At 44.0% G+C, this 23,814-nt stretch overlaps 1 protein-coding gene across 1 annotated transcript in view; it reads left to right on the top strand.

The window, feature by feature from the left end:
• The window catches only part of ddb1 (damage-specific DNA binding protein 1), a 33,376-nt gene extending 10,758 nt beyond the window's left edge, over positions 1–22,618 (top strand). Inside the window, exons 10-27 of the mRNA XM_068743478.1 lie at positions 1,070–1,172; positions 1,835–1,910; positions 1,998–2,106; positions 5,090–5,268; positions 6,731–6,894; positions 8,744–8,851; positions 10,016–10,223; positions 10,376–10,471; positions 10,752–10,863; positions 12,382–12,505; positions 14,221–14,385; positions 14,842–14,936; positions 15,714–15,884; positions 17,681–17,790; positions 18,439–18,608; positions 19,875–19,977; positions 20,466–20,589; positions 22,036–22,618. Coding sequence (XP_068599579.1) covers positions 1,070–1,172; positions 1,835–1,910; positions 1,998–2,106; positions 5,090–5,268; positions 6,731–6,894; positions 8,744–8,851; positions 10,016–10,223; positions 10,376–10,471; positions 10,752–10,863; positions 12,382–12,505; positions 14,221–14,385; positions 14,842–14,936; positions 15,714–15,884; positions 17,681–17,790; positions 18,439–18,608; positions 19,875–19,977; positions 20,466–20,589; positions 22,036–22,119 — 2,301 coding nt within the window. The 3' untranslated portion in view covers positions 22,120–22,618. The remainder of the gene's footprint in view (positions 1–1,069; positions 1,173–1,834; positions 1,911–1,997; positions 2,107–5,089; positions 5,269–6,730; positions 6,895–8,743; positions 8,852–10,015; positions 10,224–10,375; positions 10,472–10,751; positions 10,864–12,381; positions 12,506–14,220; positions 14,386–14,841; positions 14,937–15,713; positions 15,885–17,680; positions 17,791–18,438; positions 18,609–19,874; positions 19,978–20,465; positions 20,590–22,035) is intronic.
• The last annotated feature ends 1,196 nt before the right edge of the window (positions 22,619–23,814 follow it).

The following is a 23,814-nucleotide window of genomic DNA, read 5'->3' as shown; positions in this document are numbered from 1 at the left end:
GAGAGCTCGCTCAAAACCATACAGCGCGACAGAAGAAGCATCTCTTCTGTAATCATCTGTTCCTGGTAGCATTCCCAACATTTCCTGAAAATGAAATCAACATCTGTCTGTGACGTTTTGAGTTATGTTACTAGCAGACAGACGCAGACAGACAGACAAACAAATAAAACCAATGCCAGCGGAGGTAATAACGTGTTTGTTTTATGTTATTACCTCCACCAAGAAGGTTTCGCTTTCGACGGTGTCTGTCTGTCTGTCTGTCTGTTAGCAGGATTACGGAAAAAAACGCAACATTCATTTACACACACCCAGACTCAGTTTGTCGAGGCCAAGAATGAAATGCAATGGTGATTGTGTTCGTTTTATGCGGTTAATCACAGAGTGTTTGATCTGTGTAATTAAGTTCACACGCACACAATGCTCGGTCAAAGCTGGAGCATTATTGTACACACACAGAAGTGCAACAAGCCGTTTTATGAGCGCTAAACCCTGCACAAATAACAGAAACACAAACACGATGTGTGCATGTTGCCTGTGGAGGCCGTTGTTGAATGTGTGAGGGCATTTGGGAACATGCTCGGGGGAGTAAGGTAGGTTAAACGCAGATTCACAATGGTTATTTGCATTAGGATGAAGCCGCTGTGTGGCAGGTGGTTGGAGCTGAGATTATACAGCCATTAATCCTGTTAGTGGACCGTGTCGGGATGATGATGTTCTCCGCTCAGTCCGCACACACACCGGAATAATTTACCGGCAGGATTTCTCAACACTTGCCGTATTTGAAAGCAACAATTTCAGCAAAAATCTACTGCAGACTGATTTACAAACCCAACACCGCTTCACCGAGTCCTGCTTTGACAGTACCAGTAAATTTGATCTGCGATGACATTAAGCAGCACTGTTTTAAATGACATTTCAAAATGCACAATGGGACCCAGGTCAGAAAGAAGGAGGGTAGCACAAGATGAAAAGATGTTCAGGAGAACACAACAGAATCAACTCTGATGTTAACCTTGATAACTGAGAGCTAAGCTGAATCTTTGTGTTTGTTCTTTCTTGCGGCTCTCAGCTAGTGACGTGCTCGGGTGCGTTCAAAGAGGGCTCTCTTCGGATTATTCGCAACGGCATTGGCATTCATGAGCATGCCAGCATTGACCTACCTGGAATTAAAGGTTTGTGTGTGTCTCCATGTACGTATGTATGAACCGGATGTGTGCGCGCATCCGTTTCTCCCGCCGCCTCCCTTTCCCAGTGGAGCCCCCCCCCCCACCCCCCGCGTCTTCTTCTGGCTTTGCCGACGTGCCAGCTGCTACTCGCTCGTACACGGCATGTCGAGTGTCGGCAGATGGCTCAGGTGGCTTGGAACATTGCTATGGTTAGACTTGGAAACATTTATGTTCATTTAGCAAACCAGACAAACAATGCAATGCCTGCTGTCGAGTCAAAGGATCCCGTCAGATGTCACAGTGGCACCTGACACCTCTTAATCTCAGAGAATTAGCTTCCTTTCCCGAGAATAATCTCTGCTTCTTAAATGAGACACAGAGGCCGGCTAAGTTCTGTTTGCACTTGTTAGGCGTCAGCCGTTTATCGACCATCTCTGCCCTAAAGTCCCAGCTGCTGCCTCCTTCCCCCGGCAGCTTGATGTGAGGCAATTATTCACTCGCCCAATAAATGGCTCCCCGTGAGCGGCCTGCACCCGGGCTAATGTTTGACTGACGTTTGACACGGTAAAAGATCGCTTTGCGTAATGGCTTCATATTGTATTTCTCCGACTCAGACTGCTGCAAATGTGATCGTCACTTTTTAATGCATCTTTTGAATTCCTTTCCAGGCTTATGGCCCCTTCGCTCCGAGGCAGGCAGAGACACCGATGACATGCTGGTGCTGTCTTTTGTGGGCCAAACACGGTGAGTGTGCTCTGAACAATTCAACAGATGAACATAGAGCCAATTAAGAATGTCAATTTTGATTTTTAAAGTAAATTTCCCCCCTAGAGTGTTGATGCTGAGCGGAGAGGAAGTCGAAGAGACTGAACTACCAGGATTTGTGGACAACCAGCAGACATTTTACTGTGGAAATGTGGCACACCAGCAGCTCATTCAAGTTCGTATACATGACATGCACAGACTTCTCTTCTCTCGGTCGAGTCCATGTGGCCTTCACCAGAACTGACTTCATTTGACTCAACATTGATGCTGAATGGAGGACTTTATCTCGATAGAGATAAAGGCACATTTTCATACATCTCAGTTCAATGCAGAATTATCATCTAATTTTTTTTACAAATTGATTCTAATATGTTTTCATCACCTTTGGCCAATCTCCTTTTTAAAAGATTTAGTTTCCTGAATGCGACTAAATGAGACGTTATTTAAAGGCTGCAGAAGAGTTTGATGCATTTTTTCTTTTTACAAGATCAATGCGGTACTTTTTAGTCTGCAGTAGTAGAATGAGGGTGAAAATCTGCCATGAGCTTCTTCAACCAATTCACAACCAAATGGTTGCTATGACAATACTGCTTGTCTTTTCTCTCAGAGTCATGCTTGCATTGAATATATTTACAACGTTTTGCTAAACTAGAATTGGAATACTTTCAAAAGAAAATTGAGTGCTGCACTCAACAAAACTTAGAGGAGATTAAAACTACTCAGAGTGCAGTGATATAAATATAATCGAGAAAATAAAAGGTCAAGATGATGCATTGTATTATTTGATTGCCACAGGAAGGAAAGACTTTCTATGGTCGTTCAGTTTTTGAAGGGGGTGGGGGTCTCAGTCTCATTGTCCGAGTGCTCCTTTGTTGTACCAGGAGCTGATGGTACAGCTCGCTGTCTCTAAGTCTGCTGCCCCAGCGCACCACAGCAAACAGGATGGACTAGATACCCTCAGTCTGCTGCCCCAGCGCACCACAGCAAACAGGATGGACTAGATACCCTCAGTCTGCTGCCCCAGCACACCACAGCAAACAGGATGGACTAGATACCCCCAGTCTGCTGCCCCAGCGCACCACAGCAAACAGGATGGACTAGATACCCTCAGTCTGCTGCCCCAGCACACCACAGCAAACAGGATGGACTAGATACCCTCAGTCTGCTGCCCCAGCGCACCACAGCAAACAGGATGGACTAGATACCCTCAGTCTGCTGCCCCAGCGCACCACAGCAAACAGGATGGACTAGATACCCTCAGTCTGCTGCCCCAGCGCACCACGGCAAACAGGATGGACTAGATACCCTCAGTCTGCTGCCCCAGCGCACCACAGCAAACAGGATGGACTAGATACCCTCAGTCTGCTGCCCCAGCACACCACAGCAAACAGGATGGACTAGATACCCTCAGTCTGCTGCCCCAGCACACCACAGCAAACAGGATGGACTAGATACCCTCAGTCTGCTGCCCTAGCACACCACAGCAAACAGGATGGACTAGATACCCTCAGTCTGCTGCCCCAGCGCACCACAGCAAACAGGATGGACTAGATACCCTCAGTCTGCTGCCCCAGCGCACCACGGCAAACAGGATGGACTAGATACCCTCAGTCTGCTGCCCCAGCACACCACAGCAAACAGGGTGGACTAGATACCCTCAGTCTGCTGCCCCAGCACACCACAGCAAACAGGATGGACTAGAGGCCACAGACTCATAAAGCATCCATCGTCCGACCGATGTTGAAGGACCTGAGCCTCCTCAGGAAATGGAGACGATTCTGGTCTTTCTAATAAAGGGCTTCAGGGTCCGGAGCCCAGTCCAGTTTATTGTCAACGCGGAGTCCCAGATATTTATGAGATTTATAATCTTCCTCTGAGTCCACGTTGACTCCCTGGATGGAAGCGGGGGTCATTGGAGACTTTGTCCACCACCAGGTCCTTTGTCTTTTTTTCCACGTTGAGCTGCAGGTGGTTCAGCTCACACAATGATGACAAATGTCATCAAAATCCATTCATATTTTTTTTAGAACCGTAGTAACAGCCAGACAGACGTGCTTTGGCTACAAACACAACCTCCTTGGCGGAGATAATGAATTCCTGACGCTGCAACTGTTAACTGGTTGTCGCTCATTATTTCGGTCCTCGGTCCTCCACATCAATTGTGTGCCTGAGCTTTGCCGCTCCAATTAGCCTTACTATGAAAAGCAGTGGGTGGAAATGTCCTGCCAACACGCTCAGACATGCCGAATGTGTGCAGGACCTGCCTTCCGAAAAAATGGTGAGAATCAAATAAACGGCAGGTAAACAAAATCTGAAGATACGAGGACATGCTTCTCAGGAGAGAGAGGATCAAACGAGAACCAGAAAAAATACAAATACAATGAATCTTAAAATGAATTGTTTGCGGCTCAGAGGTGGAACGTTTCTGTGTTATATAGAGCAGCGAGGGACAGTGAGCGCTCAATAGGCCTGCTTTGAACAGGCTGTCAGAAAGCATTTATTGTGAGCATGTTGGGCTTCAAGCAACACTGTGTTCAAGTGAAGCCTCACTATCGTGCTTGTAGATGCCGGGTGATTCAACTTGGTTCTTAACAGTGTGTTGCGACTTAAAACTCACAGGAGCTTGATAACGCAAAATTACAAATGTAAGCGATTGATAATTTATAAGGAGAGATTTTCAGTGACTAAACAATTACTCCGCATCTCTCCTTTTTTCATTTTTGTTGCGATTAACTGCCGTTTTTTCCATTAATAAATGGAAATTTTTAATGTTTTGTAGTGAGCAAGATTGCTGTATGGCCTTCACTCTTCTTCAATGTCTCCTCTTTAAATGGAAAACGCCTTATTTTACTCAGGACTAATGGATCTGTGAAATTAAATTGCTCAAGTGGATTAAAAGGAAAATAATTATCTCTCCACTTTCAAAAAAAATGGACTACAGTAATTAAAGGCTGATTTTGAAAAATGCAAATCTTGGCAGGGGGGAAAAACCCTTGCAATTAATCACATTTGTTTTATTTATTAATAAAGTCCAAACAAAACCTTGTGCAGAATCAAATATATAAATGCATATTTGACACATCTTCAAAGGCCAGCTCAGTTTGCTGCATCTTCATCTCTGTCAGTAATAGATTTGAAATAAATCTGTGTCTCTCCAGATCACGTCGGGCTCGGTGCGCCTGGTGCTCCAAGACAGCAAAGCATTGGTGAGCGAGTGGAAGGAGCCACAGGGCCGGAACATCAGCGTGGCTGCCTGCAATCACACTCAGGTGGTGCTCGCGGTGGGAAGGGCTCTCTACTACCTGCAGATCCTGGCTGGAGAGCTCAAACAGATCAGGTAGGACAGAGATGCTCCCGCAGCCACAAAGAGTTAACCTGCTGTCAGTTGACAGGCAATATTTGACTTTACTTTGAGTCATGCTGATATGCCGTAACTCGAGTTGTTTTTCTTGACGGGTAATGAAATAAAACCTAAATATTAGCTACCGTAATACTCCCAACTTTGGGTAACAGATGGCTCCAGTTAATATAATATACTTGAATATTCAATGTGACCAAATGCAGTAAATGAATTTACATATGACTGTGTTTACCCAAAAGAGCTGCGGTATAAGCTGAGAGATACGTCATCATCATCATCATCATCATCACCATTGCTGTTGCAGCCTACCTGTCTTTGTAGCCTTTTTGTGCAATAGGAATGCTTTGAGCCATTTCTAGGGGTATACCGTACATAAAAAAGATTGATATACACACATCTATATATTTTTGTCATAGCGAGACACGGCTTGTACGAGGGGCCGCTGGAAGCACCAAGTGTTTGTGTGCAGCCCTGAGACTCGAGTGCTGCTAGGATGATCGAACGGTGGAGTTCGTCACCCGAGCTGTGAAATGGTGTTTGTCCTCCATCAATAAAAGGCTGGTTTCCTGTGTGACTGCCAGGATTCTGGACACACGAGATGGTTCTATTAAAGGTTCTTGCATGCCTGAAAGGCTGTTCTGTACTCGACACGCTGATCCACTCGCTATGATTTGCATAATTGAGTACCGTAGGCTTTTATTGTTTTATTTATTTTATTGTTGCAATGATGGAGGTTTATATATATATACATGGGTTTGTTTGCCTTAAGTATTTGAATGTTACCGCTGTGAATCCAGTTTAAAATGTGTAACATTGATCTAATGTCCTTCTGCAGAGAGATTTATGAAAGCGTCGCCTCTTGAAAGTGTCATTTGAGCCATTTTTATCATTTCACAGCATATTGACACATTTAATTGAAAATTACATTTAACTGATAAAGGAAATGTATATTCTTGTCCATCCGTCTCTAACAAGAACATAGACTCACAAATAAATTTGTTGAATTGAGTGCATTTTTGCACGAGTCATTTTGGTGTGACAAAGGCTTTGCTACTTTAATTTCGTTTTGATTCGGGCTATTAGCCGGAATGTCCGGATGCGATCGGCTGATTAATCTGTCACCCAGCTCCTCTGATCCATTGATGGATGCACCATCTGCTCATCATCTGTCTACACACACACTAGTTTATGTCCCCACACATTTCAAGGCGTTTGGAGACTTGAGATAGTGTGATCTCGCAGTTTCGCTCTCCAGATAGCAACGATAACTCAACAAATCAGGCAAATCAGATACAACTCAAGCGCTGTCACGAACGCATTTATGCCGTCAGCCTTCTTGTGCCTCTGTATGCATCCAAACTGATGGCGTGCAGTCTGGTCTACCTTCACACGGGAACGTTTGCTCCTGACCTTCTCACGCCCTCTGCTCCTCCTTCAGCACCACTGAGATGGAGCACGAGGTGGCCTGCCTGGACATCACGCCGCTCGGGGAGGGCGGCGGCGAGTCGCCGCTCTGCGCCGTGGGACTCTGGACCGACATCTCAGCACGTGTCCTCAAACTGCCCTGCTTCACGGCGCTGCACAAGGAGATGCTGGGAGGAGGTGAGAGAAAGGGAAGGAAAGGGACAGGGTTGCAGTGGCGGGAGAAAAGAAAAGCTGCTTCTGGCTTGTGGATAAATCAGTAATCGTTTGCTTTCTGCAAAGATTGCTAACCTAATGGAGGTTATCTCAAAAAAGCAAAGACTTAGTCTGAACACAGAGCAGGAGAGGGGATCGTTAGCCTCTGAGAGCGTACGGCTATTGAATCTCCTCTCAGCCTTGACGAAATACAAATTGACTTGAAGCACAAAGTGTCACTTCTCTATCCGTGTGACTAATTTCAATTTCAATTTGGCAGTGTGTTTATGTGGCAACACATATTGCCAGAAAGATAATTGCTAAAGGGACAAACACAGTTTTACAACAACTTTACTGATAAGTGTTTTATATCACTGAATTATTATTATTTTTTTAGGTCCCACAAAAGCACACAGTTGTTTAGTCATGATTTGTTGCACAAGCCTCATGCACATGGAATAATTCAGCGAATGAGCGCAAAGTAAAAGCTGCCATGTAAATGATTGAGTTACAGTTTAAAAATGAAATAAATAAATCTTTCTCTGAACTGATGCTGGTGAAAATCCATCACGCTTGAGGAGGAAAATGAAATGGAGCTTGCCTGTCCTCAAATGGCTCAAGGTGCTCAAGAGTTATTCAAAAATAGTGAGTTTGAGCAGCGGTCGTGGTTCTAAATCTGATCATGAAGGAATAGATATTAGTGTTCATAAAACAATACATATTCACACAAAGCCCCATACCTGATTATGTTTGATTCAACTTTGGATTGGACAGAACATGAAACTATTTCTTTGACACCTCTTTGATAAGTGGCCCCGCAATATTGCAGCTTGAAGACACTTTGGCTCCAGTTCTGATGTCAGTGGAAGATCCCATTAAGTACTTAGTTTTGTTTTTACTGGAATATTAACGCTGCTGCCATCCCAAATGCATTTAGTGCACCATTTAGACACTTGAAGAGTATTTATACACGTGTTGAAATATGCAGGAGGAGGACTTGACTAGTTTTTTTGGTTAAACTGATAAAAAAGTCAACAGTCACCGGAGAGAAGTTTCATAACATGGTAAACCGACACAGGAAGGTCTCCTACTTTCCAATTAGAATTCTTCACCCGTAAAGAATATTCTCCCACTCGCTACCAAAGTGCCCTTGATTGACAGCTGCTCAGTGGTGAAACTGCACTCTCTGCCTCGCCTCTCTAATAAGAGCAGTCGAGCCGCAGACGCATAAGAACAGGAACCTTCTTGCAAAGAACTAGTATGCTATTCAGACATTCAGAGTTTTAATTTAACTCTATCTCACTAGAAGACTTAGAGCCGTGCAGCACACTTGGACCTATATTATATTCGGTTTGTTAACCTTACATAAGAACGTAGTTTATTAAACGTTTCTGTGTATTTCAATAGCACTAAAACACATTATTATTATTCCTGGAGCTTCTGTTTAAAATAATTGATCTACAAGTCCATGGAAACATGAAACCTTTCAGATTTTTATTTTTTGGCTAACACTTTGTGGAGATTCCGGCAAGGACCAATTAATATATATATATATATATATATATATATATATATGTGTATATATATTACTGCCCTGCGGACAGAACACAGCGTTTACTAAATAGAAGAGTCAGAATACTTTATATTTAACCTGTCACATTCAAATAATTGTATTTATTTTTTCTTTACTCCATTTTCCAGAAGGTCTGGCTGAGAACCCCGTATTGATTTTTGTGACAAAGACATTCTTGCAGACATTTATCACTGTGGTGTTCGCTGATTAACCTGTGACTCCAGAGCACAGGAAAAATAAATCATCTTACTGCGTCCTCAGAGATCATCCCTCGCTCCATCCTAATGACCACCTTTGAAGGCAGCTACTACCTGCTCTGTGCACTGGGAGATGGAGCCCTCTTCTACTTTGGTCTGGACCTACAGACAGGTACAGTATGGCCCTTATACCAGAGTCCCCCCCACGACTGATGGCTCCTCAAAATGTCTCAGAGCGAGGAAGGCCTCCAGTCAGGCTGTCCGCGGGCAACTGTCAGAAAACATTAGCATTTTTTACAGTGTAATTTCGTGAGAGGACTGTGGAACTGCCAGAGCGATATTTGGATGCAATGGAAGAGAAATGCGGCAGCCTCAGAAAAAGTATTGCAATGAACTTGATTTAAAGGTTGTTGAAAATAATTAATATAAAGGATTACAATTTAACAACATTGCTGTTTTGAAAGATTTAATGACAAATTTCTTTTCACAAAAATATTCAATTTAGAGAGATGTTAGTTTTGTCTTTCGTCTTTTTTAAACTGTTGTCTCATTTAAAGAACCAAACACACTTGTTTTGAAGCAGTGATCTTTTGTTCCATCTTCTTTTAATGGACATCTAAAAATGCTGTAGGTCCCCCCCCCACACACACACACATACACACACACACACACCCATGAATTCTGAACATTTCAAACATGACAGATGTGAAAGCCATGAGTCTGGCCTCTTTATTCTGCTGTACGCAGCAGCGACACAGTGAAGCTCCAACAACAGCTGGAGTCTCTCAATCCACCCCATTTCAAGCAAGTGCTCGTTGTTCTTTGTTCTCACCTCGATGCTGAATGGACTGCACTTTAAAGCGCTTTTCCACATTGTGCAGTGCCCAAAGCGCTTTCTAATTTTGGCCTCGCATTCACCCATTCACACGCCCACTCACCCTCCAGTGGGTGACTGCGGCCATGCGAGGCGCTGCCAGGCCCCCTGGGAGAAATTTGGGGTTCAGTGTCTTGTCCGAGGACACTTCGACATGGAGCCGGTCAGAGCTGGGATTGGAACCGGTGACTGACCGATCACTGGGTCACGGTCACATAAAAAAAAAACAAATTAAGTGCATGAAGCTCATGTTGCTCGGCGATGAGCTTCCGTCTTATCTGGGGTGTACCCCGCATCTGAGGATGTCTCGTCTACAAATAATATTATTGATAGATGAATGGATATGCAGGGCTCAGCAATTGACTCTTTTGATCCCAACAATGATTAGTGTTTGTTTATTTATGATTAGGTCACCTTTCAAACAGGACAGCTGTCTTGTGTTTCACCTTTCCCTCCCCCCAGGCGCTTTGAGCGAACGTAAGAAAGTCACCCTCGGGACGCAGCCCACCGTGCTGAGGACCTTCAGATCCCTGTCCACTTCCAACGTCTTTGCCTGCTCTGACCGACCCACCGTCATCTATTCCTCCAACCACAAGCTTGTATTCTCCAACGTCAACCTCAAGGAGGTCAATTATATGTGCCCGCTGAACTCTGAGGGCTACCCTGACAGGTCAGAAGCAAGCATTTCTCTCATCAGCGGCAGCTCCTGCTGTGTTTCGGAGACTTCACGCAAACAGGATTTGCTTAGTTTTGATGTCACAGACATGTTTTCATTTTCTGCGTGATTCTATTTCTGCTCTGTCTTTATGGATAAACAAACAGTCTGGCTCTGGCAAACAACAGCACGCTCACCATCGGTACCATCGACGAGATTCAGAAACTTCACATCCGCACTGTCCCCCTCTATGAGTCTCCCAGGTCAGTCCCCTTGTCAGGCATCGAGTTAGAAATCACCTTTTAAGTTAACATTTTAGATTTTAGATGTTTGCTTTGACCTTTGATACTTGGCTTTGCTATTAGTCGGCCATCTTTTTGCTTGCGAACGTTGAACTACCGCCTATTTGTTACTGAAAATATTAGAAGGCTGACTGTTGCGTTATCATCAGAAAACGAAGCGGGCCCTCAGGTCAATTCCTTTGTTCGGCTAACCGTGTTTGCTGTAAACGCATTCACCCGTGCTTTTCCTCCCTCTCGCTAGACGGATCTGCTACCAGGAGGTTTCCCAGTGTTTCGGCGTTTTGTCCAGCAGGGTGGAGATTCAGGATGTGAGCGGCACCACATCCGCTGTTCGCCCCAGCGCGAGCACCCAGGTATCAGCTCATTGTGTTTGGATGAACCCCCCCCCCCCCCCCCCCCCCCCCCTGTGACTTGTTTGATTTTCACTCTTATCTGATCTGGCATGCTGAACATTATTTATAACATTCACTCAAAGCTGGAAGGACAGCAGTGTCCCATGTTGTTAGGGACTTAACCCTCTACCTACGGATGGCGAGGGCGCACCCGGCACCAGCACCACCTGCTGGTCAACGTCGGTCTCTTTGACCGGAGCACCGGCGCCGGTTCTCCATGTCCGGTGCATTATTACTAGGGATTTCCCGATCGGGTTTTTTTGACCCAAAGTCTGAGTCATTTGATTTTGAACTGATCCCGAGTCCCAATCCGATACTGAAGAGTGAAGAAACGGATCCAGGATGTCCCTTATTTTTCATTTTATTCATCTTATTTCAACATTTAACTCTTAAACAGAGCACTTCTGTGGCGTAGCTCGAACATTCAAGCAATAAATAAAATACTTTTTTCACTTTGGACTTGGACTCGTGCAACAGGAAATATTAAAAACGAATATTTAGAATAAAATGAACAGCACCTCAATCGTACGGGTTTTCTCATCCACTTCAAAATACTTCCACACCGCAGACGTACTGACGAGACAAGCTTCAAGCTGCTTCCGTGTTTAGTCAGCATTCAACCAATAGTGTCACAGGAAGTGACGTCATTCCGCACACGTTACCATCTCTGTCTGTAGGAGAGAGGTCTCACTATGTGCCACAGCGTAACTCCAGATCTGACAAGAAGTAATGAACATAACGATCCATATATATCCGAGTCCTGATCGGGAGCTAACGTCCGATTCCGATTGAGTCCGCAAGCTCGTGATCGGGCTTGATTTCCGAAACAAGATCTGATCGGGACATTCCTACTTGTTACCGTAACGCCGGGCACAGACGAGGTGCTACGTCCGTAGATAACGGGCCAACACATAGGAGCAGTGTGAAATGTAAACCATCATTTCAGTGTCATTTACTTTCATGGTGTTTTTATCTGAAGCCATCACAACAGTTTCTCGACCCCTAATTTTACTTGATTATCGATGCAGCAGAAATATTTTTGTTTAAATATAAGTGTAATGTACAAGTTCAAGTATGTATTGCCATGGTTACTGCTTAATGTTGGTACCATGCGAGCAAACCAAGTCCCATCAAAAGCTCATTTCAGCCAGCGTTTTGACGTGTGCGTCTGCTCAGCTTGCCGTTCTAGACCTCCCATTCTGACCGGCGTGTACGACGATTATTATTTTTGTTCCTATTCATGGCTGCGGTGTGACTCTTTGGAAACTAAGCCAAGGCCGAGCCTCCCATTTGTGATGACCAGATAGATGTTTATCTGATTTTTAACTGCCAAACATCTGGTGCTACAGATGAGCGACGACGACGTTGAGCCCCGGCAGAACCGCAGACTTGAAATGAATCATACCCTTTATTGGGTTTCACGTTCTTTCCACCTCTATCCGTGTCCTGTCTCTGTCTCATGGGTTGACATTTTTCCAGGCTCTCTCCAGCAGCGTCAGCTCCAGCAAGCTCTTCCCCAGCAGCACTGCTCCCCACGAGACCTCCTTCGGTGAAGAAGTGGAAGTTCATAGTCTGCTCGTCGTGGATCAGCACACCTTTGAAGGTGAGACCTCTTGGATGTACATTTGTATTTGATCTCACAGGGCTGATGCTTTCATGTTGTGTATCCGATGGTAGCATATTGTGCTTAGCTCCAAGAGCAACCAGACAGAAGCGGGGAATTCTGTCGGGAGCCTTGTCGTAGCGCTGACTGATCGAGATCACCTGTCTGATCTTTAAATGGATGCTCGATCATTTTACTGCTCAGACTTGCATCTTGCTTCTTCATTTCCCGTCATGTGATCATGTAAATCTGCTATTTTTAAGTAACATTTTCTACTTGCTGCTCCATAAAATATGGTTTGCTTATAGGATTATTATTAGTCTATATCCAACACCCACACAGCGTTTTTATGGCGTGACTAAATAATTGAAAGCACGGTGCGTCATGCCGATGACTTCCGCGATGAAGCCCACTGAACGTGGCAGCCGTTGCCTCCCATCTGCTTTGCAATGCAGATTTTACTGCAGCAAATGTTCCTTTTATAAATCCACTGGCTCCCATTCCTGCATAAGTTACTGTATGGCTCTTAAAGAAGGAGTGGTGCGGCACACCTGCATCCGGTTCATCAGAGTGCCATCAGATAAGAAGCCCTTTATATATGTGGCCCTTTCATCCCGCAGGCGTTGGCACCTACATAATGGATGGGTCTAGTTGTGCAATTCCTGCTTTTCAATTAACACTGAGTTCCTGGATATATTTTAATTTAATTATTTTTAGCTTTATATATTTCATAAGCGCATTATCTCATCAGTGCTGTATTTCCTGTAGCTTTCATTACGGCTCATTATCTCCACATACAAACTTCCTTGTGAGGAGAGAAGCTGGAGATATGCAATAAAAGTGACAAGGGAGTGATGAATGTAGTAGATGCACAATTATTATACTAAAAATACATGCAGCCTACGGGTAGAGTGGGTCAGAAGTTATTACATGTTCATGATTCGACTATATAAAAAGAGTTGGCTCGGAGATTCTATAGAAAATACAAAGACAAACTATTAAAGCACTCAGAGAGGGCAGACCTCCGCCGAGCAGCTCATTCCCCTCCTAATTGGATTTACACCGTCCATATGGTGATCTGGATCATCATCAAAAGGTTCTAAATTGTTCTTGGTGTCTTTATACACCAACCATGAAAAGTAAAAGTGAATCAGAGTATTTTTAACGGATTGTTGAATCCGTAAATGGAGTTTTCAGTGTTAAATGTAATATTTTTTTCCTGACCTCATTTTGGATCAGATACAGAATACATTTTGTGTGACGGTGCATATCGGACCCTTTTATGTGTGATTTTTTGGTGAGTGAATTAAATGCATATTTTACAAGATATGATTTTTGAAGTAAATGTGAAAATGTGGATTGTTTTGTATCCAGGCGGGTATCCGGATCGCTCTCAGAATTTAATGTGATCCAAATTAGACCCATTTTCAGATTATTTATTTATTTATTTATTTATTTTTTCCACCAAGATCCATCCAGCAGTTTTTCTGTAATCCTGCAAACAGTCGGACAAACAAAAACACAACCTCCTTGGTAACGACACTGTTGTGCATGTAAAAGGTGTTTGCTGTATGTCTGTTGCATTTTGTCCATTTAAGAAGGAATATACTGAATTACACTCATTGAACAACTGCAGGTAAACAAACAGAGAAGCCATTAACTGAGTGATTTATTCTCCTGTCTCCCCGTGTATTTGTATTTTGCATCTCTCTTAGTTCTCCATGCCCACCAGTTCCTCACCAGTGAGTACGCGCTCAGCATGGTGTCATGTCGTCTGGGGAAAGACCCATCGGTGTATTTTATTGTCGGCACCGCCATGGTGTACCCGGACGAGGCTGAGCCCAAGCAGGGACGCATCATCGTCTTCCATTACACTGACGGTCAGTCGCCGGGCTTCTCTTAAGCTTTTCTAGTGACGCTCCTCACCTTATCCTGCTCATCCAGCACATTATCTGTAGCCTGGTTTCCCTTTCTCCTCCCTGCTTCCCCCCCCCCTCATAGACAATCTGTCCTGTCATTCTCTGGTCTTGCCTCTCGTTTAATATTTTTTTTTAATCATTTCTTATCACACTTTCCCGCTCACCATTAAGGATCCCCCCTTACTTCCTTTCACCCTCTCTCCTTCTCAAGGCGCATTGCTCTCCTTTGATTTTTCCGATCCTCCGTTATCCTCGTTCCGGATGTCGCCCCTGCTCTTGTACACGTTTCCTAACATTTCCGAGCTCTTTCCACTGAAGCCTTTAAGTGCTAGTTTGGGTTGACTCGAGCTTGTAACACTCTCAGAGCTAACTAAATGGACAGATTGACAGCCTGTGCTCTTTTTTTTTCTTCTGCAGGTAAGCTCCAAACGGTGGCTGAGAAGGAAGTGAAGGGAGCCGTCTACTCTATGGTGGAGTTCAATGGCAAACTGCTGGCCAGCATCAACAGCACAGTGAGTATTTATCAAGTGCATCCATCTCCAGTCATGTCCATGTACTTGAACATCTTGAAGTAAAAAGTATTACATGCTTTTAGTTTAAATACTGCAGTCACCGAAGCCCAGCTTCTTTATATGAGGGTTAGCATTTTACCTCCACCAAGGAAGAATTCCTGAACGTCTCTTTAGCTCACCTGCGTTTAACTGCTTGGAAGCATCAGAACAACTACTAATACTTCTAAAGAATATATCTGATAAAACAATGAGGCAATAATCTCGCCGGTCTTTTGAGGTCATATTAACTGGAATCCAGGTTATTGTATTTTCCAGTCTGGTCCACGGGTCCTCCTCTGGGATCGGACACCTCGGTGGCTTGAGGCTACGTTGGTTTTTTTCTCACCGCTGATCCAACCTCCAGATGACTCGAGTGTTTAAGAGGTCTGCAATGTCTTCAGGATGAAAAATGCCTCCTCGGTTATTTTAAAGCCCCGCGTCTGAGCAGAACCATCCCGAGCCGATTGCTGTGTGAAGGAAGCAGCTTCGGCCCGGCTGTCCGATAACACGACGCTCATCCACACTGAGCTACAGATGGATTAAAAGCTTTAAAAGGCAGCTTGGTTTTAAGGTATCAAGACTCAAATCATGGGTATCCACGGTTTATGGTATTGATCTCACAGTACAATGACCCTATTCTTAGTATTTTCCCCTTTTGAACCCCTTTTTTTCCCCTCACATTTAACTTAAAGCTAATCCAACAAGTAAAGGAACGATCGCCTTGACTGTCTGTTGTAGGTCCGCCTGTATGAGTGGACGGCTGAGAAGGAGCTGAGGACCGAGTGCAACCACTACAATAATATCATGGCCCTTTACCTGAAGACCAAAGGAGATTTCATTCTGGTGGGAGACCTGATGAGGTCTGTCCTGCTGCTGGCCTACAAACCCATGGAGGGCAACTTTGAAGAGGTGAGATGTGAAGAAGACATTTTGAAAATGCACTGGAATTATTTTATTTTATTTATTTATTTTGCGCAGTGAGAAAGCCGCCTTTGTTTTAAGATTTGGTTGTACAGCAGTATGAAGGACAGACCAGTTTATTCACACATCAACATATCTAGCATATGAGAATTGAACGCGGACCATGTTATTGCCTCAAAAACACAGCTTTTAGGGAAATAGCCAAGATGATTTCATCGAGCTATAGTCTCAATTGGCCAGTTCTTTATTTGAATCGAGTCCTCTCCTGTAGCGATAGAGAGAGAGAGAGAGAGAGAGAGAGAGAGTGCTGAGTGGCCACAGCTACAGCAGCAGAGACCGTCGTTGGCCTGCGACGGAGGAAACAATAAATTCTTCCTAACTAATTACCGGTAATGATTATGTAAACATTTTAAATAGTCCAGTTATGTAACCATGAAATTCCCCAGTTTATGGCATCGTTTTTTCTCATGTCTCTTTGCATTTTCTGCTGATTAGATGAAGATAATTAATACATATTAACTCTTTCAGTGCCAGCCATTATCAGCTCAGCTATAAGCTGTGTGACGGTTTGTTTTGCTCATTTTGCCCTATTTTTCAAGCGCTACAGAATATTTTGTACTTCGACTATGCAAACACCGAAACTACCAAATGAGAGATCAAATTATCTTCTTTCATCAGGAAAACAAAATGTGTTCCTACCATTTTACGTTCTGGAGTTATCGACCGTTGAAGAGAGGTGGCAGTGAATGTTTGGCTTTAGATAGACGTCAATGGCATTGAATGAGTTAATTAATAAGAAAACACAGACGTTATAACGAGTAGCCAACAAATGTGCGGATAAACACGGCGTGTTAGAATCTTCGGCGTGTGTCGTGTTGTTACTTCTCTCATGGTCTCTGCTCGCTGGCATTTCCACTGAACACTGTTTCACGATGTGCTTTCAAATTGGTTTGTGGTAAAAAGATGAAGAGATGTGATGAAGAGTCGCACGCTGTTGAAGGCATGCTGTGCTGCTGAGCTAATGTGACGCGGACGCTCGGCATTTGCAATTGAAAATGTTTCTTTGGACCAAACTAAGAATTCAAATGTGTCCCCCTTCCAAACCAAGTCCACAACATAAAACGACAGCGAAGGAAAATGAAGCATTTTCCCCACAAACTGTTTATCTGGCAGGCAAGAATCCCTGCGAACAACAACAAGACCAAGACCGTACACATGGATGATTTATGTACCGACGGAACTGCCGCTTTCTATCTGTGTGAACTGCGTCTCCTGCTTCACATCCTTTCCCCATCGTCTCCTATAACCGTCGGCTCTAAGGAGAATAAGCCATTGAAATGTAGCGGCGTGTGTGGCCTGTACTTCGCCGCCTGTTTTCCAAAGATTCAAAGCAACAGGAAGCCGTGGATATTGCAGCAATACAGGCTTGTGTTTTATCATCGTCCCAAGGCTTCCCCTTGCTAAGGTTCTCATCGTGCTGAAGCTGCAGAATGTAGGTCGCAGCCAAGGCGCATGGACTGGATTTTGGGGGCTTTTTAAAAAAACAAAAAAAGAACGTCTTCATAATTTAGTATGTGAATGTCTTCAAGCAATGTAAATTATGTTGTCCTGGTATGAAACGTATTGACTGTGTTTAGATTTCAGCACTTACTTGGTGTCGGCAGCTTTTTTTCTCTCTCATAGATAATGCAGTGTTTACTTGGAGAGAAGAACCACCTCCCCTGTTGTTTGGGTTTTATCTCACATATTTCAAGAGATTATTTTATATGTTTTTTCCCAATCAGATTGCTCGAGACTTCAATCCTAACTGGATGAGCGCGGTGGAAATCCTGGACGACGACAATTTCCTGGGGGCAGAGAACGCCTTCAATCTGTTTGTTTGCCAGAAGGACAGGTGAGGGGGAACATTAAATGCGATTGTATGTAAGACTGATATTCTATGCGCATGAATTTCCTGCATTCATTACGGTCCTCTGAGCTGTTCTTTCCCAGTCTTTCTAAGTCTCCTGCGTTTCTCGTCATTAAGTCTGATGATGTGTTTTCGGGAGCAGCAGCTCTGATTTGAGCTCTTTACACTTTGGGGGAATTGTGAGCCACCTTGCTGCTGAGCTTTTAGCTGCATTTCCCTCCTCAGTCATTTTCTATCAGGCGAGCGTTGATTTTGAGAAACGGAGAGGGATACGGTCCGACAGTGAGTTTTACATTCATGCCACAGCTTGTTATCCTTCTAATAATTCAGATCGGACCTCTTAATGCTTTTGACCTTTACTTTTGTATCACATCGTGCTTCCCGTTGGGCGCGCCACTTTTCCCAAGCCCCTTTTTTCCATTCCCCCTCGATAATTGACCTTTTCCAGTGTTCATGCTATCTTTGCCTGGGCTGCTTTTCTTTTCTGTAATCCATCACTCTTTTTCTCTTCGTGTTGGAACTATTTGATTTGATATCTCCTGTTTGCGCCTGTCTCGACCCTTCTGCATCGCACACGGCTCCCTCGGGATCCTCTCTCCCCTCTGACTCCTCCTCTTGCCTTCTTGTGGTCAGTGCGGCCACCACAGATGAGGAGCGACAGCATCTGCAGGAGGTCGGGGTCTTTCACCTTGGGGAGTTTGTCAATGTCTTCTGCCACGGCTCACTGGTGCTGCAGAACCTGGGGGAGAGCTCCACACCCACCCAGGGCTCCGTGCTCTTTGGCACCGTTAACGGCATGATCGGTAAGCACACAGGAAATACGACCAGTATCTAAACTCAAATATATGTACCGGTACCTGGAGTTTAGTCCATGCATTTAAGTAGTACTGCTATCAAAGCGTAAACAGTCCATAAATCCTAACACTAACCCCACTCCTCTTATAAAAGTGAGTCTCTCTATTTATGACTGACATCCTATCAAGCTGCACAGGCTGAGCTCAGCCCAGGATTCATAAAACTAACAGACGAGCAGGAGTAAGTATTCCTCTTGATGATCGGTCATTGGTTGGAGATAATTCACATACGTTGCAAGTAACAACAAGTACTCAAAAGTATGTACTGCCCACCCACTCTTTGAAACCTCAATTTTGAGTTGTAGGAAGATCACACAAATGTTAAGAGGAGGACATGACAGGTATTTCCCGTCATATAATGTCGTAGTTTTTTTTTTTTTTTTTTTTTTTGCAAATGCAAAATGTTCTAAGAGTTGTTCTCGAGTTACTATAGGTGTGCAATATTTATTTTAAACACATGAACTCAGAGTAGTCAATTTCTTTTTTTTATTTAATGGCCTTGCTAAAATGAGTCATTTCCTGGTTAATCGATGGGTCTGTCATATTAATCAGAATTGTAATATTTAAGACATTACAATGAAAAAACGTTAAACCACGGAAACACGTCTTTCAGCGACTGTTTTCGTCTTTTAGAGACAAAAACTAATCAATGAAGAGCCACAATTAATTGGCAGCTTAATCAATAATGATACGTGTTTGCAGCCCTACTATCCTCCAGACTGCAGGGAAAAGCTCCTTTCATAGGAAAAACAATCCCCTGCATCGCTGCAGTGTTCACGAGTTTGCTTGTTTTCTCGGTGCGTGTCAATTTCAGTGCTGATGATTTCCCCAGAGCATTACAATAGAGCACTCACTGTCACAGAGCTCGAAGCTTTATGGGGGGAAGGCATTCTCCTCCCGGAAAGCTCCGGCTCTCACATCTTACCAAAATCACTGTCAAAATAAAACATTTTGGGATGGTCCTGAATTCCTGACGTTCATGAATCCTGCGGCTTCGAGCCAAGCATTTCCAGTATACAGTATGAGCATGAAATGTACGCCAGGAGGAGAGGACTGCAGTCACAGTTCAATTATGAATCCACCCCTAAAACAGATGTCTGCCCTCTTGTAGATGAATAAATATTTATTTACCATCTGCTGCAGAACAGTGCAAAAGTGTGTGGTTTATTTAGGTCGTGGTTGTGTGGCTGACTGAGTTGTCTGTGTGTGTGCTAGGTCTGGTGACGTCCTTATCTGAGGGCTGGTACAGCCTCCTGCTGGACCTCCAGAACCGCCTCAACAAGGTCATCAAGAGCGTTGGGAAGATCGAGCACAGCTTATATCCTTTAGACTCGATGGAAAGTAAGGAGTGGACTTGTGTCGGTCGCTTTAATCGGCTTGGTGCACAAGTAACGCGTGAATAGCTTTGAATGTGGCCGTTCTTGGGATCTGATTCGATGATCTGGTTTCAGCACCTCCCGTGTGAAGCTTTTAATTTAGTCCTCTTTGTCTTTAACTTTTAGCTAAATTATTTTTTTTAATTGGGGAAAACAAAATGAAGAAATAATGAACAATTCAAAGGAAACTGTGTTTTTGAGGTTTATTGTGCAGTAAAAGCTGAACTATTTTTATATCTAGTTAATGTCTCTGCAGGTTCTGCAGTACCGGTGTCGGATCCAGACTGATTGATGAACTCTGCGGTTGTGAACGTTGCCCTTTCACTCGGCGTACTAGATGTGTGTTGCCCGTCCCTAAAGTCAAATGTAATATTGTATCTAAAGTGGGATTGTTACAGCTTGGCATCGATTCTCCTTGACTCTGCTGCACCTGGAGGTCCTTCCACACGGAGCGGAAGACGGAGCAGGCCACGGGATTTATCGACGGGGATCTGATTGAGAGCTTCCTGGATCTCGGCCGAGCCAAGATGCAGGAGGTCGTCAGCACGCTTCAGGTCGGAGCTCATGCCTATGCCTCGCTCTCGCATACCCCCTGAAACAGAGCGGCCCCTTTTCTGTGCATCTTTATCTTCTTCTCGACTCCCCAAAACAGAACTGTGGACCAGAATCTGCTGAGTAACGTCTTCAAATCTATTATTTATGTCTCTTGCTTCGACAGAGTAAACAGAGCTGCGTCGTCCTCTTAAAGGGGCTGAAGCTCTGAGCGTTAAACTTGCAGAGTGACCTGTAATATTTACATTCTTCTAAATACAGGAATAATTAGGCTTGTTAACAGAGCCAAGACATTCTGCGTCTCCTGATTGGACGAAGCCGAACGGTGCTGTGTTGTTGTTTTTGGTTTTGCTTTAATGTGATCAACCTTCACAAATGCTGTCAGTCACTCCAGCTCTGAGAGCGAGCACTGGGAATAGCTTTAATGGCAGAACAGGTGGCGGAGGCACTTCTGGCAGAAGGAATAAGGGCATTCTGGTTTGTCTCTCTTTAATGTCATTGCATTAAAAAAACAAAAAACGTTTAAGCTCTTAAACAAAAGCTGTTCCATGTTTGCGCCTCAAGACCAGCTGATTAAAAACACTCCGGAAAACGTGGACGTTTTCTTTGCCAGGAAAATCCTGTTTGAAAGCCAAGTTGGAGCATCGCTTTAAAAATATAATATCTCTCTGAGTAGCTCCATTGTACGCTTATGAAAATAAGCACTTCTGAAACGTAGATCCAATCTGTAATCTTGTCTGAAAAGTTCAAGATGATGTCATCGAATATCTGGTTTTGTTCCCCCAAGACTCTGAAGTCTTCAAGAAAAAAAAGAAAGTTCGATTTAGTAATTTATAGACTTTATAATGAGATAATACTTTGTATTTGTATTTTTTAACAATTAGAAAACACCTTAAAGAAGTTGAACTCAGTAACTCTCTTAAGGTGCGATAAAAAAAAAAGCCAAATCAAACTGGATGTTTGGGTTTTCGTTAACATTTTAAATATTTGAAAAATGAAACGAATGGTAAATTAAATCAATTAAAATGTATACTGTATATATATTTTTTTTACAAAAATGTAGTCCGTCAATCTCTACAGTTGAGACAAAGACTTTCTCGGGCTTTTAGAATAATCTCAAAACTACGCAAGTGAGTGCGTGTGAATAAATGACTTTTTAAAACAATTTTCCTTCCTTTCCATGTTTGGAAATGGATATCTGTGTTGGAAGCCCATCTGTGGACAGGTGCTGCAAATTAGCTTCAGCTATAAGCGCTATAATGCAGGCATCAGATACTTGTGCTACATGTGTCTATGTTTTGTCTTTGTCCACATTCAAATAAACCAGAAATAAATAAATAAATGAATAAATAACATTAATACCAAAATCCTTTCGGCTGCGGCGCCGTCGGGTCGCTCATCGTCTGTCTCGGCGTGGAGCCTCACGGTTTGGTGTCGTTCCCTTTCAGATTGACGACGGCAGCGGCATGAAGCGTGAAGCCACGGTGGATGAGGTCATTAAGATCGTAGAGGAGCTGACGAGGATCCACTAACGCCAGGAGGACGGGCAGAACGGAGAGGAGGCGGTCTCGGCTTGTGTTTGTAAATAACTATAAATAAACAGTGCGCCCCGTGTTCATCTGCCGACGGTTTTGTCAGGCGCTTGGGGGCTCAGGAGGTGCGGCATGATGAGTGTGTAGCGCCTTCTCTGGGTGAAGTGTTCGGCACCGTGTTTGAACAAAAAAGAAAAGAAAAAGACCAACGCAAAGTGTGTGGACACGTGTGTTTTGCATCTGTGTGGGAATGAAACCCGCCATTTCCCTAAATATGTTCTGGGATTATTTGTCCAGGCAGGCTTGAAGCGTAGCAGATCTGAGACGCCCTGCAGGTTGAATCTGGTTCCTTGAAACTCTAAATAGTTGGTCGTTCAACTCTGGAATAAAACATGCTGTATGAAAAAAACAAAATGCGGAACATGATGGATTTATAGCTATTTTGTCTCTGTGATGTTTTCTTTCATTCTAATAAAATTCACTCATTTGTCACAGCAAACCACATTTCAATGCTTCTTCAGTTCACGTGGTAAAGTCTGAGCCAGCTCTCGGAACGATGTCTGGATGCTCATCGTCTGATAGAAACGTTTCCTGTGGTTCCAGCCATTTGGAGCTTTTCTTCCGGTCCTGCCTCCTACAGTACACAAAGCTGGCAGTGTTCATGTTATTTATAGTGATCGTTTGATGCAAGCTTTTCTTTATTCAGGATCAATTGGAATTCACACCGCGTTCTTTCGTCAGCTCTTGAACAAGTTGCCTTCGGCCGTCCAATTAAAGCAGCGTCCAGGGGTCACGCCCTCCGTTAATGCAGCCGAATGGGGGAGGAGAGCCCTCCATCTTTCTGCGTCAGTTGATCGGCTTGTCTGCATACCAAAAGAAAAACGGGGAGTTTCTCTGTCGGGCCTGCTGAAATGTCAAAATCTAACAAGTCTGTTGTTTTCTCAAGTGCCTCATTAATTTCTGTTGGTGCACATTTCTTTTCATCTGCGGTAAACAGCAGCGATTGGAAGATAGCAGCTCTTTCAGTAGAAAACACAAAAGGTCTTCAAGACTGAAATACCGTACTGACGAGGTAATTCTCTCAGCTTCGTGGTGTTTTTTTTAGCGCAGGGTTTGCGCTAGAAACCGGCAGTGGACTTCCACCACTAGTTTCCCCGAGCTATTTTTGTCCTGGTTGTCACCATCCTGAGGCATCTTCAGCTGATCTGCCGTTCACTCACTGTCCTCACTTATCCTTACTCTTTTCTTATAAACAATCAAAACCCCGTAGATGGGAGAGGAAATGAGCTATAATGAGTTATCTTGTTGAACGCCGTGCTGCGGAGGTTCTGGAAAGGATTTTAGTCAACGAAATGTGGACACTCCCTTGTGCTTCTGCACACTGCAGAGATGCCAAACCAAGAACACGAGTTAACGGCTGCACTGAATGCAACCATACTCACAACTGCATGAATTTTCTATGTCAATGCATCTAGGAAGTCGCTGTTTGCTGTGATAGAGAGTCAAGAAAATCTGCCGCCGCGTCATCGGACTAGGGTTCAGCCGTTTGTTAGAGCAGGTTCTTGAACAAGGGGTTCCACGTGAAGCATCTTGTCTTCCCAGCACATGAGAGACTGGCCACCAATAACGAAGTCGCAGAAGGACTGTTTCTGGTGGTGGGAGGAAGCCGGAGAACCCGGAGAGAACCCACGCAGA

Source organism: Brachionichthys hirsutus, chromosome 1 (assembly GCF_040956055.1).
Source record: "Brachionichthys hirsutus isolate HB-005 chromosome 1, CSIRO-AGI_Bhir_v1, whole genome shotgun sequence".
Lineage (NCBI taxonomy): Eukaryota > Metazoa > Chordata > Actinopteri > Lophiiformes > Brachionichthyidae > Brachionichthys > Brachionichthys hirsutus.
The sequence above is the reverse complement of the archived record's forward strand: the minus strand, read 5'-3'. Positions and strand labels throughout refer to the sequence as shown.